Consider the following 14594-nt stretch of genomic DNA (forward strand, 5'->3'; position numbering starts at 1 on the left):
TCAGACAGGGCCCTGTCCCATGCTAGGTACCCACTTTGAGAAAGTCATCTTTGACCAAGCGCAGGTACTCAGGAGGCGGATGGACGGGCTGGGAGTCCAGGCCCATTCTCAGTTCGGTTCCCTGGAAGCGCGGCCTCGGGGACAACAGTGGGTGCAGTAGTCTTTGTTCTGGGCATGTGATATGCCCACCTCTCCATACCTAGTCAGTGCTAGGCCTTGGCATCCTTTCTTCCCTTGGTCTGGCAGAGACTTCCCTGCTGCCACCAGCTGGGGCACCTTGCCTAACTGGTCTGAATGACAGCAGAAGTGGGACTGGAAGCACCCACTGGGAGCAGTGGTGGAAAGCAGCCCCATTCAAGGGTTGAAGATGGTCCTTGCCCAGAACAAGGGGCAGACTTGACATGATCCCACCACAAAGGCAAAGGGAAGCAGCTGTTAGGACCTAAGGTTCAGTAAGCGGACAGGAGAGAGTGAAGATGGCCATGGCTTAAACACATTTGTCATCACCCCAAACTTTATTGTTTACAAAGAGTTCTCTATGATCGGGCTGCAGTTCTTCACATGCTGGGGGCAGGGGTCTCTCCCTGGGGAGCAGGACACCTTGGCAAGGCATAGAGATAAGCTTCTCACAAGGAGTAATCTCAGGGGACATCCCCTCACCCCCAGGAGCTGAGGATAGCAGGCCCCTCAACCCCCAATGATTCACAGTTGATTAATGCTACATGACTCCTGATCAGCTTCCCCCAGAAGAGGCTGGGCTGGGGCAATGGGAAGGTTGGGGGGTGGGGTGCTTATCTTAAAGAAATCTGAGAGAGATTTAAGGGCTCACATGTGTGGAGACGGGTCAAGACTTGAGTCTCTTCATCTCCTAAATCTGCTTGTGTTCATGCAGAACCACTGACCTGCCCTTCTGCAGGGCAGCCATGAAAGTGCTTCGAGGTCATCAGAGTGCAAAGTGCGTCTGGCAGTGCCCCTGTGACCAGGGGTAAGGCGGGGTCAGCGTGGGTGTGACTGATGCCTGAGCTGTGTCTTGGGAAGCTGGTGTGCAAGATGTCGAAAGCCGTGGCTCGGGTAACAGTAGCACCTTTGTCTGCTGCTTGCTTTTGCATCTATCATGCCCCATCCTCAGATAGTTCCTGTCGGGTAGGTCACATGTCACCCTTCGCTTTTACAGGTGAGGGAACTGAGTGCCAGCTTAGTCAGGGGCAGTGCTGGGCCTGCAGTTGGGGCTTGGCACCTGCTGCTCTGGGGAAGATTGGTGGCTAGCAACAAAGGGACTTGTGCTGGGGACTGAGAACCATATCACTTGAACACCTTCTTTGGTCCTCGGCTGCAGCTAGTTCAGCGCAGGACCTGTGCGGCAACACTGGAAAAGTATGCATTCTCCTCGGGGAGACTTCTTAGTGTCAGGCGCTCCTCCCTCACTGACTTTGTCTGAAGAGTTCCCAGATCTAAAAGGGAGTTTGATGGCCAGGCAAGACCAGGCAAGGGGATCAGAGGGCCCCGTTAACCCAACGGTGGGCATACGTGCTGCCTGGTCCTGAACTGGACCTGGGTGTGGGTCCTTAGACACTCGACACCCTCACACTTGCCGGGAGACTGAGGGGCTTGTGCACCCCTCCCTGACCCGGGCCGGAAGCTGCTCTCCCCTGACTGCCAGCAAGTGGTCTCTGATCCAGAGGGGTCAGGCCAGCTTGTTTGGATCAGGGCAGAGAAGACCCTCTCTGTTCTCCATGGGAAGAGCTTCCTGCCGTCCTTCTCCTCCTTATGTGGGCACAGCGTGTTCTCTTGGTGGGTCAGGCAGGACACAGGTAGGAAATTCTGGGAGGCATTTTGCTGGCCCCCACTTTGCCCCTGGTCCCACCGTGGAGATCCCTGAGTGCGGGCTGAGCCTGTGTCTCGGCGACAGCATCGAGCACCAAGAAGGAAGGCTGCTTCTGGCTGAGTGGAGCCAGTGGAGGAAGGCTGGGTTAGGGCCTGTTCTCCAGCTGGCCATGCTTGACCCTCCAGCTCCAGGCGAAACTGCCATCTGGGGCCAGGGTGCACTGCAAGTCAATGCCCGAGTCTGGTACCTCCATGTCATAGCGTACAGGCTGCCCATCCTTGGTCACCAAGCTGAAGGCTGTGGCTGGGATCTGGGACAGAAAAAAACCAGTGGGACTGAGACATTGGCCTGGTGCTCAGAAGCTACCTAGAAGTGTAAAGCTGCCGCTCTTCTACGGCACTGGGAGATACCTCCCTCCAGCCAAGCAGTCTGCCCTGAGGGCCCTATCTGCCTTTTATTCTGGAGGACTCAGAGAATCTCACTTGGTCCATGGGTGGGTCCTGAGGACCTCTCAGCCACTGCTACCAGTCTTGCCCTGAGACCCTGGGGGACATAAGGATCAAGTATTCCTTATGGTGCCATTTCTGTTTATTCAGAAGCCTTCCTCCTAGAGGGCTGGGGCACATGCACTGGCTTCTGGAACTCTGCTCCTAAGCATGTACCTGCCCCCTTACCTGGCTGCTGATGCCAGTTGCGATGTCTCCCACCTTGACCCGGTGGAACTCTCGGATGTGCAGGTGTTCGCCATTGAGAGACTGTATTTGGACTTTCACACCTAGGAGACAAGCAAGGTGACTGTCAGGAGAGCAGCTGCCAGCTCCCTAAGGAGCCCTAAGTAGAAGGAAGCTGGTTGGATGTGAGGAAGCTGCAGAAATGATATTTCGTCTGGATTGGCCATAAGGGTATACAGCTGCTAGCTCTTCCTGGCCATTTTTGGTCAACAGAAGAATTTGGCCTGCATGAGGCAAAGACCTAAGGTTGGCTCCTATGGGGAAGTAGTACTCCAGTGTGCATACAATGCAGAAAGGAACTGAAAACAAAGATTCTTAAATTAGACCGTGGTCAACTTAGATTGTAATGTTTCTTTGAGCTGGAGCAGCCTCTGGCCAGGCTGTGGGGGCTTGAGGCCATGAGTCACACTGGCCATGCGGAGGGCCAGGGAACTGTGAGCTAATGAAACCTTTGTTCTATTGAAATCACAACATAACTTATGCAACCAAGCTTGAAAACTAAGTTCTATAGGTGTTGCTGAGTTTTTGATTTAAATGCTCATAGAAGTTCTGTTCTTTCTTTTTTCCTTCAGAAGACATTCATTGCTGAGTTTCTTGACTCTAGGCCAGGACTCTAGATCCTTGACTTCTGAGATGCCATCAGCAGCCCATGAGGGGCAACGGTCCCTCTGCCTATTAGGAACGGCTCCTGGGAGATCAGGGCCTTGGCTCTATACCGATTTAATGACCAGGTACTTCAAGTTCTGGGCACCAGTGACTTCTCCTTTCACCATAGGCCAGGGCAAGGGGGTCAGTCATAAACCTCTCGGGTTCTGCGGTCCAGGTGGATCAGGTGCTAGGGGGCTGCTGAGTAGGTGGGTGTTGGACTGTACCATTGAAATAGCTCGGAGTGTCAGTGGGCCGTGCCCGGGCCAGCACCATGTTCCAGCTGGAGCTGCGAGCTTCAGCCTGGCTGCTCCACGAGTGCACGCCAGAACTCAGGGTGTCCCGAGAGCTCTGCGAGGCCTTCGACGGGTTCTGGAACAACAAGGGTGAGAATGGACTCGGCCCTGAGCTCAGGGAACCATCTCCGGCCTCGGTCTGCTTTGGGGGAAAAGGGGCCCTGGGTCCACCCGTGGGGCGAGGAGCCGCTCATGTGCTAGGCTGGCTGGCATGTGGCTCTCCTGGGCACTTTCGGGGCTAAGCAGGGGGCTGAGCTCCTGGGCTGGAGGAGGGTGAGAAGGATTTCTATGGGGACCAAAGCCTAAGCCCCCTTCTCCACTATCCCAGTAGCTAGACCACTCCCTGATTCCCAGGTGTGCTGAAGATGATCGTCTCACTCTGAGACACTAGGGCCTCCTGTCTCAGTGAGGACCCCTCCCAGCAGTAAGGGGTGACCCCTGTCACCCTCCCTTTTTTTCACCCACTACCTGCACACAGCCCAGTCACCAGCTGCACATAAAGCCACCTGCTCTGTGCCCTGGCTACTGGTCCATGGCCAACTTACCTTTTCACTGTCATCTGACAGGGAGAGGCTGTCGACGCTGAGGCATGAGAGAATTTGCTCCTGTTCCTCCAGAGAAAATGGCTGGGACAGGCTGTTCAGAAATAATTCTGGGGAGAAACGCAGACAGTAGCTGTGAGACTAAGAGGGGTCCGGCTGTGTTGCCAGGGTTCTTCCTGCACACACTGTAGGAGCTGACCTCCGGGGAAGGGGCTCGAAGAGAACCTATGCTGGCTGGAAAGGGGGGGAAGCCAGGCAGTGGTGGGGCCCATGCCCGAGCCCAGGGACCCCGAGGCCACAGTGCCCGTACCTATTTCCAGCTGCTGCAGTTCCTGCTCCGGGAAGGTTGCCTTCCGTTCCGGTGAGCTCAGGTTTTTGGCGGGGGCCATGTCCAGGGAGGACAGGGGCAAGGGTTCCCACGTCCCGGACTCCTCCTTGCCCCAGTTCAGGCTTGGACACTTGTTCCGCTCGGGGGGATCCGGGGGCAGAGGCGGCTGGAGCTTGGGGGCGCCGCCTGTTGTGTCGTCAGCTGGCTGGGGCCCCAGAGCCTCTGGCGAGAACGCCCTTGGCTGGCTGTGCAGGGTCTGGTGAGAGTGGGCTGGGCTTGGTGGTGGCGGATGTCTTGGCTCTTTATACTCTCCTCTCCAAGGGCTCTTCAGGCCTCCCACTACAAAGCAGAGAGTGCACGTGGTCAGGTGGACACAGGCAAGCACAGACTAGGCCAGGCCACGTGGCCTTTCCTAAACAGTGAGGCAGACTCTTGCCCTGCTAAGGGACAAGCTCTAGGAGGGCAGCGTGCAGTCTCCAGAGGCCTCTTCCATCAGATGGCCTCCTATAATGAGAGTAGGACAGTATTTCTGTTTTTCATTCCATTTCCCTCCTAGGTTAACAGTAGCAAATTAAAAAATGACACAATCGGCTCCAGAGAAGGACTTTAATAGTAAAGAGAAGATTTAACTGCTTTGGGGTAACACCAGTTCAGAGTTCCCAGCTAAACTGGCCCTTTCTGCCTCTCTTACCCCTTCCTCCCCAGTCAGGGCTTCCTGAGGGCACCGTTTCTCTGGAGTGGGGAGCAGTTCAGCCCCAGGGCCACCCCTTTTATTTATAACTTGTTTGGGTTAGAGGCTATGCGAGGTCTCTCTCCTGTTTTATTTATTCCCTTTTTGTTCCTATAACCACTGCCTTTCCCCTGCCCACCCCCCAGGTGACATTCTATTATGTTTGATGTATCACTTTAGGTTTGATCTCATTCTTGCAAAGTGTTGTTTTTATTGATTTTTAAAATTGAGCGGTAGGCCTCACGCCGGTCCTCTTTTCACCCAGCACTATGGTTTTGAGACCCAGCCAGGTCGCTCTGTGGACATGGAGCTGCTTTAACTGCTGCATGGTGCTCCATGGGGCGTCTCCTGCCCTTGGCCTCTCTCAGCTCCCCCAGGGAGAGACACTCAACTGCACCCAACCCCCCCCCCCCCCGCCCCAACAATGATGCTACAGTGTGCATCCTCAGCGTGTCCCCTTATGGATCTGGTGAGAATTCCTCTGGCAGCGTGCCCCCGAGTGGAATGTGGGTCACAAGTCTGCAGATGTCTGCCTGAGTGCTGCCCTCGGGCTCCTGCTCCAAATCCCCACCAATACTTGGTGCTACTAACTTTTAGGTTTTTCCTACTCGAATGGCTGAAGAGTGACACCTGGCTTCGTTTCACATTCTCCGATTACTGATGAGTTTGAGCCCATCTTTATGTGTTGTAGCCCCGTTCCCCCATCTCTTGAGGCCTCTTCACCACCTCAGTTTTCCCAACAAGCTTGAAGTTGGTGCCATCCCCATGCTCTGTGTGCAGAAAGCAAGGCTCTAAGCAGGTCGAGTACCTTGCTCTTGAAACGCACTTCCCCACCGCCTCTCCTGACCGCTGTGGCCAGTGCAGGGTCTTACCATGCTGCAGTGCCAGGCTGACCTTGCCCCCTAGCTCCACCACAGATGCTCGGTGGACAGGCTCTTTCCTTAGCCCATCCTCAATGGCCTGGGCTGTGAGGGGGGTACAGGAAGAGGGTATCTCCCTCAAGGGCGGAGGCTCGCTGGCAATCTAGGGGTCAGAAGACAACATGTGAGGCCTGCCTCCCCCTCACTTCCCAGCACCCAGCTTTCTGTTCTTGTTTTGCCCCACCCTCCCCACCCTGCTGTCCTGGGGTCAGTTGCAAGGACTAGAGTGGCCTTGAGTAGAGTGAGGGCTGAGACTTTTCCAAGAAAAGGAGAAAAAGGGGCCAGGTAGGGACAGGCCAGAGCCAGATCGCAAGATGCCCAAGACCTCTGGGCCCAGCCTGTCATGAGTGGCAGGCAGAAGTGGCCCAGGGTGTGGACAGAGGAGAGCCCTGACTGGAGGAAATCCTCCCTTAGAGGGTGAGTATTATCATCAGGATCCTACATTTATTATGAGGTCTCTTCCTCTTCCCTGCTCCCACCTGCCACTGAAGTACAACCAAAATGGGAGGCCACTTTGAGCCCGCAGCCCAGGCCTTGTGGCCCTGCTGGCTTTCCCTCCTGACTGTCCCAGGTGTTGTCACTGACCTTGAGGCAGAGCGGCCCTCGGAAGTATTGGGTCCAAGGGTGGCAGCCATTGAGCATATGGAGCATCATGCAACAGCTGCTCCAGACGTCCACCTTGGCGTCACAGGGCTTGCCCATCACCACCTCTGGAGCCATGTGGGTCTCTGTGCCAGGAATGTAGTCCCCTGAGGAGGCAAGGGAGACAGAAAAGTCACCTGTGACCTTGCGGGAGCTCGGCAATGACTACCTCAGTCCGTTCCTGAGATGCCTTGAAATTTGTCTCTGTTAAAGTACTTTATACAGAGATAAAGCCTCCATATCAACCCTGCTGGGGACTGGTACAAACATATCATCTAAATATGGACTCTGTCCTTTGGACCAAACCCTTAAAGAGCTTTTTAAAAATGAAAAGACCCCTGACCATTGAAAATTAGGTTGCAGAAGACTAATTAATGGTATGTTTCTGAAATTTTAGTAAGTGAAAAAACTAATAAACTTATGTGAATAACAGACTCGAAGGATTGATTCCAAACGTAAATAATATATTTTTTTTCTGGTGATTTGTAGTTTTTATTTTTGCTTAGCTCTAATTTCCACAAAAGATATTAGAAAAAAATAAATTTTGTAATGAGAAAAAATACTAAAGTTATTTTTAAAGTAGATAGAAGGTGTCCATGTTCAATTTACATCTTTAGAATTAGCAACACAGCCCTTTAACAACAAATAATCACTTCTAAAGGATTGCTTTTCCTTTGGTCAGAATAAAATCATTTTATACTTAATATTAATAATAAAGAGAAGATTTAAAATGAAAAAAGCAGGGCACAAAATTGTGTTGTAATGAGCTTAACTATGTACAGGAAAAAAAAAAGACGTGGAAGGAATTATCTAAAATACTCAGAATTATCTGTCTGGGCAAGAGGAATGGTGAGAATTCTTTTTTTCCTCCCCTTCTAGACAACTTAACTGTGTAGTTGCCAAATACTTTACAATGGGTGTAGATTACGTGGTACATATATATATAATAGAATATTACTCAGCCATAAGAAGAGATGAAATGCTGCCATTTGCAATAACATGGATGGACCTTGAAATAATTATACTAAGTGAAATAAGCCAGACAGAAAAGGTTGAAAATCACATGATATCACTTATATGTGGGATAGAAACCTAAAAGCAACAAATGAACAGGACAAACAAACAGAGACTCATGGACACGGACAATGGACTTAGTGATTACCAGAGGAGGGGGCGGGGGGAATAAAAAAAAAAAGCTAAAAAAGTAAAAATAAATAAAAATAAAAATAAAACAATTAAAAAAAGATTTTATATTGCAAACAAAAAATCAGAAAAATATATACTAACATCAGATATTTCTCCAGCTATAGAAACTAGGCCCTTGTGTTTCCAGAAACTGTGCTCTCAGAGGCACAGGAAGGCTGAGGTCACGGGCTGGGAGCATAGCTCCCCCAACAAGGCTGGACAAGAGGGATGGAGACCTGTGGGCTCTGAGGCAGAAGACCTAGGAGCTAGGGTGAGGCACACGGCCTTTCCGTTCCCTTCTGTGTAAAAGGAACATCAGAAGCGAGAACCTGACATGCATTATTACATTTAAGCATAACAACAAAAGCCTTATGGGAACCAAGCGGTGTGTGTGTGTGGGGGGTGCTGAGGTATACTGGTGGACATAAAGTTCTCACATATTCGATTGCCATTATGGAAGGTAAAGGAGAAGGCACACAGCGAATGCTTAGTAAAGGCTACTGGCTATTATAATAAACGTGGGGAGGAGCAGTGTGTGGGGGGCACTCACCTGTGAGCAAGGACTTCCCTAGGCCATCAGGTCGAAGGTACACAGCATGACCAAAGTCGCAGAGGGCTGCACGGCTCCCGTCATTAGACAGGAGCACATTGTCAGCTGCCAGGCCACCCCGGGGAAGAGAAGGAACAGGTGAGTCATATTGGGCCCTGGCCCAACCTGGACCTCCAGTGAGGCAATTTTCTGGCTGACCCTATATGGCAGCTGCTTTTTCTGATTAGTGTCATTAGTCATGGAGGAAGGGAGAGTATCCGTTCAGGCTCTAGGCAGGTAGCAGGCAGGATCTCCAAGAGTAAGGGGACAGGGACTGGGTTTCCTCCTGGGGATGCTGCCACTCAGCTCTGCTACTCCCACCCTCCCCCAGTGGTCACCAGTGTATAGGAGCTTGACCTGCATTTCTCTGTTGGCACCACCCCTGGGAACTATAGAGCCAGCCCGAAGGCTTGGAGAACACATGTCCCCTCCCCACTGGCATAGCCCTGCTGGCCTGACTCAGGCCCTGTCCCTGGAGACAACCAGGGAGGCCCAGGAGACTAGGGAGGAAATCGGGCAGGATGCAGTGAGGAAGAAGCCCACTGGGGACCAGGGCCATGGGGCCCCGAGCCTCACCTTTGACATCGCCATGCAGAATCCTTCGGGTATGGAGGTATTCCAGCCCTTCCAGGGCCTGGCCCAGGTAGTAAAGGGCCCGGTCCTCCGGCAGACAGCCCTTCTGCTTTATGAGCTGGCCCAGCGAGCCACCTAGGAGACCAACGGCCGGTCTTTACACGGGGCTTTTTCAGGCCTCCAAGCCACGAGCAAAGGACTTGAAGGGCAGCTGGTGGAAAAGCAGGCCTTTCCTGCCAATGTCACAGGGTCAAGAGGTAAAAAATGGACTGACTGACCGGGCACCAAGGTCAACCCGGGCAAGACTTGGGGAAACCCTTGGCTCTGAGTTTTGAGGGAGAAAGAGCGGGATCTAGCTCCTTACCTTCTAGCAGTTCCATGAAGATATTGACCCAAGGACCTTCCTTCACTGCTCCGTACAAAGGGACGATTCTGGGTGAGGTCAATCCAGCACATGCCATTAACTCCTCCGCCCGAAACACTTCAACTGGAACCTGGAAGGGCCCAGAGGTAGAAGTCAGGGTGAGGGACCAGGGCGGGCTCCCTGCGCAGACTGCCAATATTCCAATAAGACAATTACGAGGCTGGGAAGGGCCCTGGTGAGCCTGTTGGACCCCCAGAGACTAAACTATGCACCCTTGGGGTCAGCAGCAACTCTCAGAACTTGATTAAAGTTCTATGGTGCTGACGCGGCAAAATACTACAGTCACATAAAACCCTCAAATCCTCATCCAGGATCCTGGCATGCTGCCCGCTCTCAAATCTGCAGAACAGAACTTTTTTCACCCCAACACAAATGTCTGGGCAATTTCCAGGGCACAGGACCTTTTGTTTATCAACAGCCACGTCTGCTCTTCAGATACCGGGTTTCTGACTTATCTGAAACCAGAGGTGATGCTGCCAAGATTCTGACTGTAAATGCCTCTGGATCCTCAGCTCCCTTCACAGCTTTTATGACTGTCTTTCCCCCCTGAGGACTAAAATGTCCACGTAGACACGGCAGTGTTTGTTTACTGTTTGCAGCTGTCTCCTTAGCATCTGGGCACAGGAGAGGCTTCTGGGGAGGAGTCTGGCCAAGGCCTGTCCTGCTGTGGATGGACAGACCTGGGACCACCCACTCCTTCCTACAGGGACCAGTATAATATGGCAGGAAGAAACAGGCCTTGGATACAACATCCTGGGCTGAGACCCTGGCTCGGCCACATCCGAAGGTAGATCACTTCCCCTAGTCTACATGTTTCCATGTGTTAAGGTGGGGACAGCGGCATCTGCTCGGTGAGGATTTGGAGGGATGATAACCAACAGTGGGCCTGGCAACCAGTGGGTGCTCAGGAAATGGTACCTTCCCACCTCCTCCCTCCACTCAAATAAGAGCAGCTTATTAAATGCTAAGATTTCCTAATGGATTTGTTCTCCTTTTTGGGTACTGCTCGTTCTCACGTTTTCCTTGAGAGATACCACTAGGGGGCATCAGTGGTAGCAAAACCCAGCCTGGAAGCAATCAGTCAGGACCTGGCAGAGTTTTCTTTGGAGACCTGCTGACTTGGCAAACAGCAACTCTGACGATGTGGGGTTTTTGGACTTTTGCCTATCAGTGGAAAATGTCTTCTGGTTATGTAAAGAAAGTCTGGTTTCGTTAACTATCTCACATGAACTTTGACTCTTTGTCAGTGTTTCCAGCTCTGAACCTGAGATGGAAGTAATTCACCAAGGGACTTGTATTAGCAAAGATCTTTAACCCAACAACTGGGAGCTGAAGTACCTCGGGGGACCACAGAGAACGCAGAAGGGCACGTCGGGATCTTTTTACTTCTGAGGGAAACGGTGATGACGCCCATCAGTGGGACACTGGGGGAACCAGCAGCTCGAGACAGTTCACTTTCAACATCAAATCACGCCGCGCTCTTTTTGATGATACATCTTTATGAAACTTGGTTTTTTATATCTTTATGAAACTAGGTTTTTGGACGTCGCTGTGATAAAAACTACTTCAGGGAGAAAATGTGGAGCAGGAAATGAAGGTGATTTCAAAGTCTGACAAGCTTCTGACAAAGTCAACAAGGAGTATATCTCTCAGTGATTATGGTTGTTTAAGAACAGAAGGACATTTTTTTTCTTTCAACTTAATGCGCATTTTATTCAAATGGCTACTAAGTTGTTAAGATAAAGACTTGTTAGTAACTTAATCACTTAATAAATTAGTAAGGTGCTTGTTAGGTACTAGTTTTGCCCTGGGGTGCCATGGAAAAATTACTGAGATGTTAAGGGCTATGCACCAAGAAAGCCTGGGAACCTCTGCTTTTACTTTTAAGAGATCCATAAGTCCTCTAGAGTATGTTGGCAACATTAAAAACATTCCCACTCATGCAACCAAAGAGGGTTGGAGGGGACCCTTCAAAATACAAGGTGCTTTAGAAATCTGTGCCAGCTCAGGGACAGCGAACTAAAAGGGCACCCCAAGGGAGCCGGGTGGGGGAGCGCAGACGGGCCATCTAGCCCAGGCCAGCTGCCCATCTGGCCCATCTCCCCTGTCTGGACTTCCAGAGAGTGAGGGGCGGGACTGTGATGAGGATGGTAACGAGAACTAATATTTAAGCCCCACTGAACACATGCCAGGTCGTGTTCTAAGCACTTTCTAACCGTTTCCATTTTGCAAAAGCCTATGACGTGGTATCTCATTGTCTCCACAGGGCAGGTGCTTGGTAACAGCTGGCCTGACTTGGCCAAGGCCACACTATCCCAGATCAGTGACAGAGTCAAAAGGAGGCTCCCAGAATGTCATCTTTGAGCCAGATGTTCTCACATGAACAGTTCTTAACACTTCAGGTCATAAACTCCTTTGAAAAGCTGACAGATGATACGAACCTTTCCCCATCGAAAACGTGTGTATATCCATACAACACACACACATATTTAGAATAAAGTTCCAGGAGTTTCTGGATCCCATGACTTTACCTGCTGACTAGGATGAGAACTTCTACATTGACTGATAGTAAGCACTAGAGTGATGCGTATACATCAGTAAAGAAATCTGTCCATGATACGCTATTACATGAATAAAGCCTGGTACAGGACCTCTGTGGCACAGTCTCATTTTAATAAAGGGAATAGCGACATGTTCATATATGTATACCAAGTCTAAAAAGATGCCAAAGGGAAGGTACCTCTGAAAATGGGATTGGAGAAAAGGGAGACTTTTGCTTTTTGGGTATCATTTTAATTCTTTTAAAACGAGCCTATATTTATTTGCAATTAAGAGTAAGATCAAACAAAACCTTAAAAACCAAAAACCAAAAACCAGAAACCCTACATTAAACCCTGGACTCGTGACCTGGGGCCATGGCTGTTCTAGGAGGAGGACCAAAGAAATGCTGTCCTCACCTCGGGCTGGATCCCCGCCAGGGAGCGCTGAAGAGTGCACAGACCTGCTCTGACCCGAGGTGCAGCCTGACCTCTGACTCCCGTCCCTCACCCTATTTTACCCCCTTAGCTGGGAACTGTTTCTCGGATCTTCCAGCTGAATACACTAAAGGACCCTGCTGCCTGCCCTACCCCATCCCAAGAGGAAGAAGAAGAAGGAGGGGCTATCTGCCCAGCCAAGGGCAGCTGTGTGGGCTGCCCAAAGGCCATCCCCACTGAGAGCTAGGACAGGAGGGGGCCAAGTTCTGAGAGTGGACACTCTAGTGGGCTCCAGAAGCAGTTCTGATGGCGGAAAGTCAGAGCGTTGTGCTTGGAGCTTTGTGATTGCCTTGGGGAGGTGAGAAATAGAGTATTTGTCCTCTTCTACTATATTGGGGTTGTTTACCTTGTTGCCTGGGACGCTGAGAACCTCAGCAGGGGAACAGCTGAGCAGGCCAGTGACTAAGCTCCCCAGCACATCTCCAGGACACTTCACACCCTCTCACTCTCCTCCCACCCGCCTCACAGGAGGGACAGCTGAGCCTTCTCCAGTGGCCTGGGGAGGGAGCTGCAGCTGAGGAGGTCAGGCACGTGGCCTTGGCATCCCGGTGGAAGATGATGACCCACCGTGGCAAGAACTCCGCACGAACTCCGCACGTGTTTCGGTCAGTATGGGGGGTGGGGGTGGAGCTTGCTTATTTGCCATACTAAGTCTGAAGTTTGGGGTAATACCTACGGGTAGTCCCCTCTCTCATCCTATCACCCTGAAGCCCTAACTCCAGAATTCGTGCACCCTAAGCGCATACAAGCCAGGGAAGCCATGTTCATTTACATCACAATTTGTATCTTCGCCTCTTAAAGCTACAGGCACCCCGTGTGACAATGGCAGAGTTGATGTCTACTCTACACAGGGCCTGAGTGTGCTAGGCCTGCCTGGTCTGGCTGGCTATTTGGTCCCTTTCCATTTGTCAGAATGTCTTTGACAAAAGCTGCTTGAAAACAAGGTCTATCTCTGAGCTAGCTAATTTCATCTTGCCAATGGACCAAGGAAATGGTCCAAGAAAATGTTCCTGATTTCTGGCTTCAGAGGTCCTGGATGCTAGCTTTGGGTTGGGGACAAGGTGGCTTCCAGTCAAGGTGAGCCGAGAGTCAGAGGGAGAAGAAAAGGCGGCAGAACGGGAACAGGCCTGACACCCTCGAGGCCCGTGGAAGTGCCGCTGGTGGGCCTGCGTGTGGTGTGACAGAAGGAGGCCTCAGTTCCAGGCCCCGCTGTGTGGCTTTGGGCAAGGCACACGACCCTCTCTGGTTTCCGGTTCTAACATCGGAGAGACGAAGGAGCAGGAGAGGTGATTCATGCCTTTGCCTCTAATAGAAATCCTAGGACCACGAGTCCTCCTCTTCTGCCTTCCTTGAAAAGAATTCAAAGGCGAATTCTAGTAAGACAAGCCTGGGTCTCTTGCTAAGTCTCATTTTTCATAATTTCCATCTCCCAGGGCTTATTATATCTGGCCGACAGGAGGCAAAGCCCAAACTCAACACTAGAACTGCCTTTCCACATACATGGGGTTCTCCAGGAGGCTCCTATTAGGTGGAGGCTATTGCTCCAGGTGTGGGGTGGCCCCACTAAGTGCTTTAGGAGTTTCAGCTCCACATGAATTTCATGACGATCCACCCATCTTCCAGGTTTACCTGCCCCTGGCATCAGATGTGGCCCAGGCTGCTGAACACCCTCACACTCCCTCTCACGTACATGCGTACGGAATGCAGCTCCCAGGCTGGGACATGGGACTGAGACTGACCCACGGTAGCTAGGAGAGCTGGGCTCTGTCGGCAAGTCAGACCCACAGTGGCCCTGCGACTATCCCTGAAGGAAAGCAGAGGGAGCGCAGTAGGCCACCTGGCTTCCCTCTTCGGCCCTTCGAGCTCTGGCGCACCTTGTTTTTTTTTTTTTTTTTTTTGGCATACCTTTTTGACAGCGCACTGGAAGCCGGTCTGCTTGTCCTCCATCCTGTGTACCTCTCCGAAGGAGCCTCTGCCCAGGCAGGGCTGGCGCATGGCCCAGTGGACCTCCTCTCGGTACTCATAATCCACCGGCTTCAGTTTCTGGGGTTGGCAGGAGAGACAGGCCAGTTTTAGTGGCCAGGGCCACGGAGGGACGAAGGGTTACAGTGAGGAAGGCTCTCCAGCTG

At 51.6% G+C, this 14594-nt stretch overlaps 1 protein-coding gene across 2 annotated transcripts in view; it reads right to left on the reverse strand.

Moving 5' to 3' along the window:
• Nucleotides 1-496: 496 nt before the first annotated feature.
• The window catches only part of MAP3K14 (mitogen-activated protein kinase kinase kinase 14), a 39977-nt gene continuing 25879 nt past the window's right edge, over nt 497-14594 (reverse strand). For both annotated transcript variants that reach the window (XM_016139805.2, XM_036222570.1), the window contains 11 exons: nt 14371-14508; nt 9371-9500; nt 9010-9141; nt 8395-8499; nt 6603-6766; nt 5970-6120; nt 4350-4706; nt 4043-4149; nt 3429-3573; nt 2500-2600; nt 497-2135 (listed from right to left, as the gene is read on the reverse strand). In XM_016139805.2, coding sequence (XP_015995291.2) covers nt 1971-2135; nt 2500-2600; nt 3429-3573; nt 4043-4149; nt 4350-4706; nt 5970-6120; nt 6603-6766; nt 8395-8499; nt 9010-9141; nt 9371-9500; nt 14371-14508 — 1695 coding nt within the window. In that variant the 3' untranslated portion in view covers nt 497-1970. The remainder of the gene's footprint in view (nt 2136-2499; nt 2601-3428; nt 3574-4042; nt 4150-4349; nt 4707-5969; nt 6121-6602; nt 6767-8394; nt 8500-9009; nt 9142-9370; nt 9501-14370; nt 14509-14594) is intronic.

The sequence above is a fragment of the Rousettus aegyptiacus genome, unplaced genomic scaffold, assembly GCF_014176215.1.
Source record: "Rousettus aegyptiacus isolate mRouAeg1 unplaced genomic scaffold, mRouAeg1.p scaffold_m13_p_6, whole genome shotgun sequence".
NCBI lineage: Eukaryota > Metazoa > Chordata > Mammalia > Chiroptera > Pteropodidae > Rousettus > Rousettus aegyptiacus.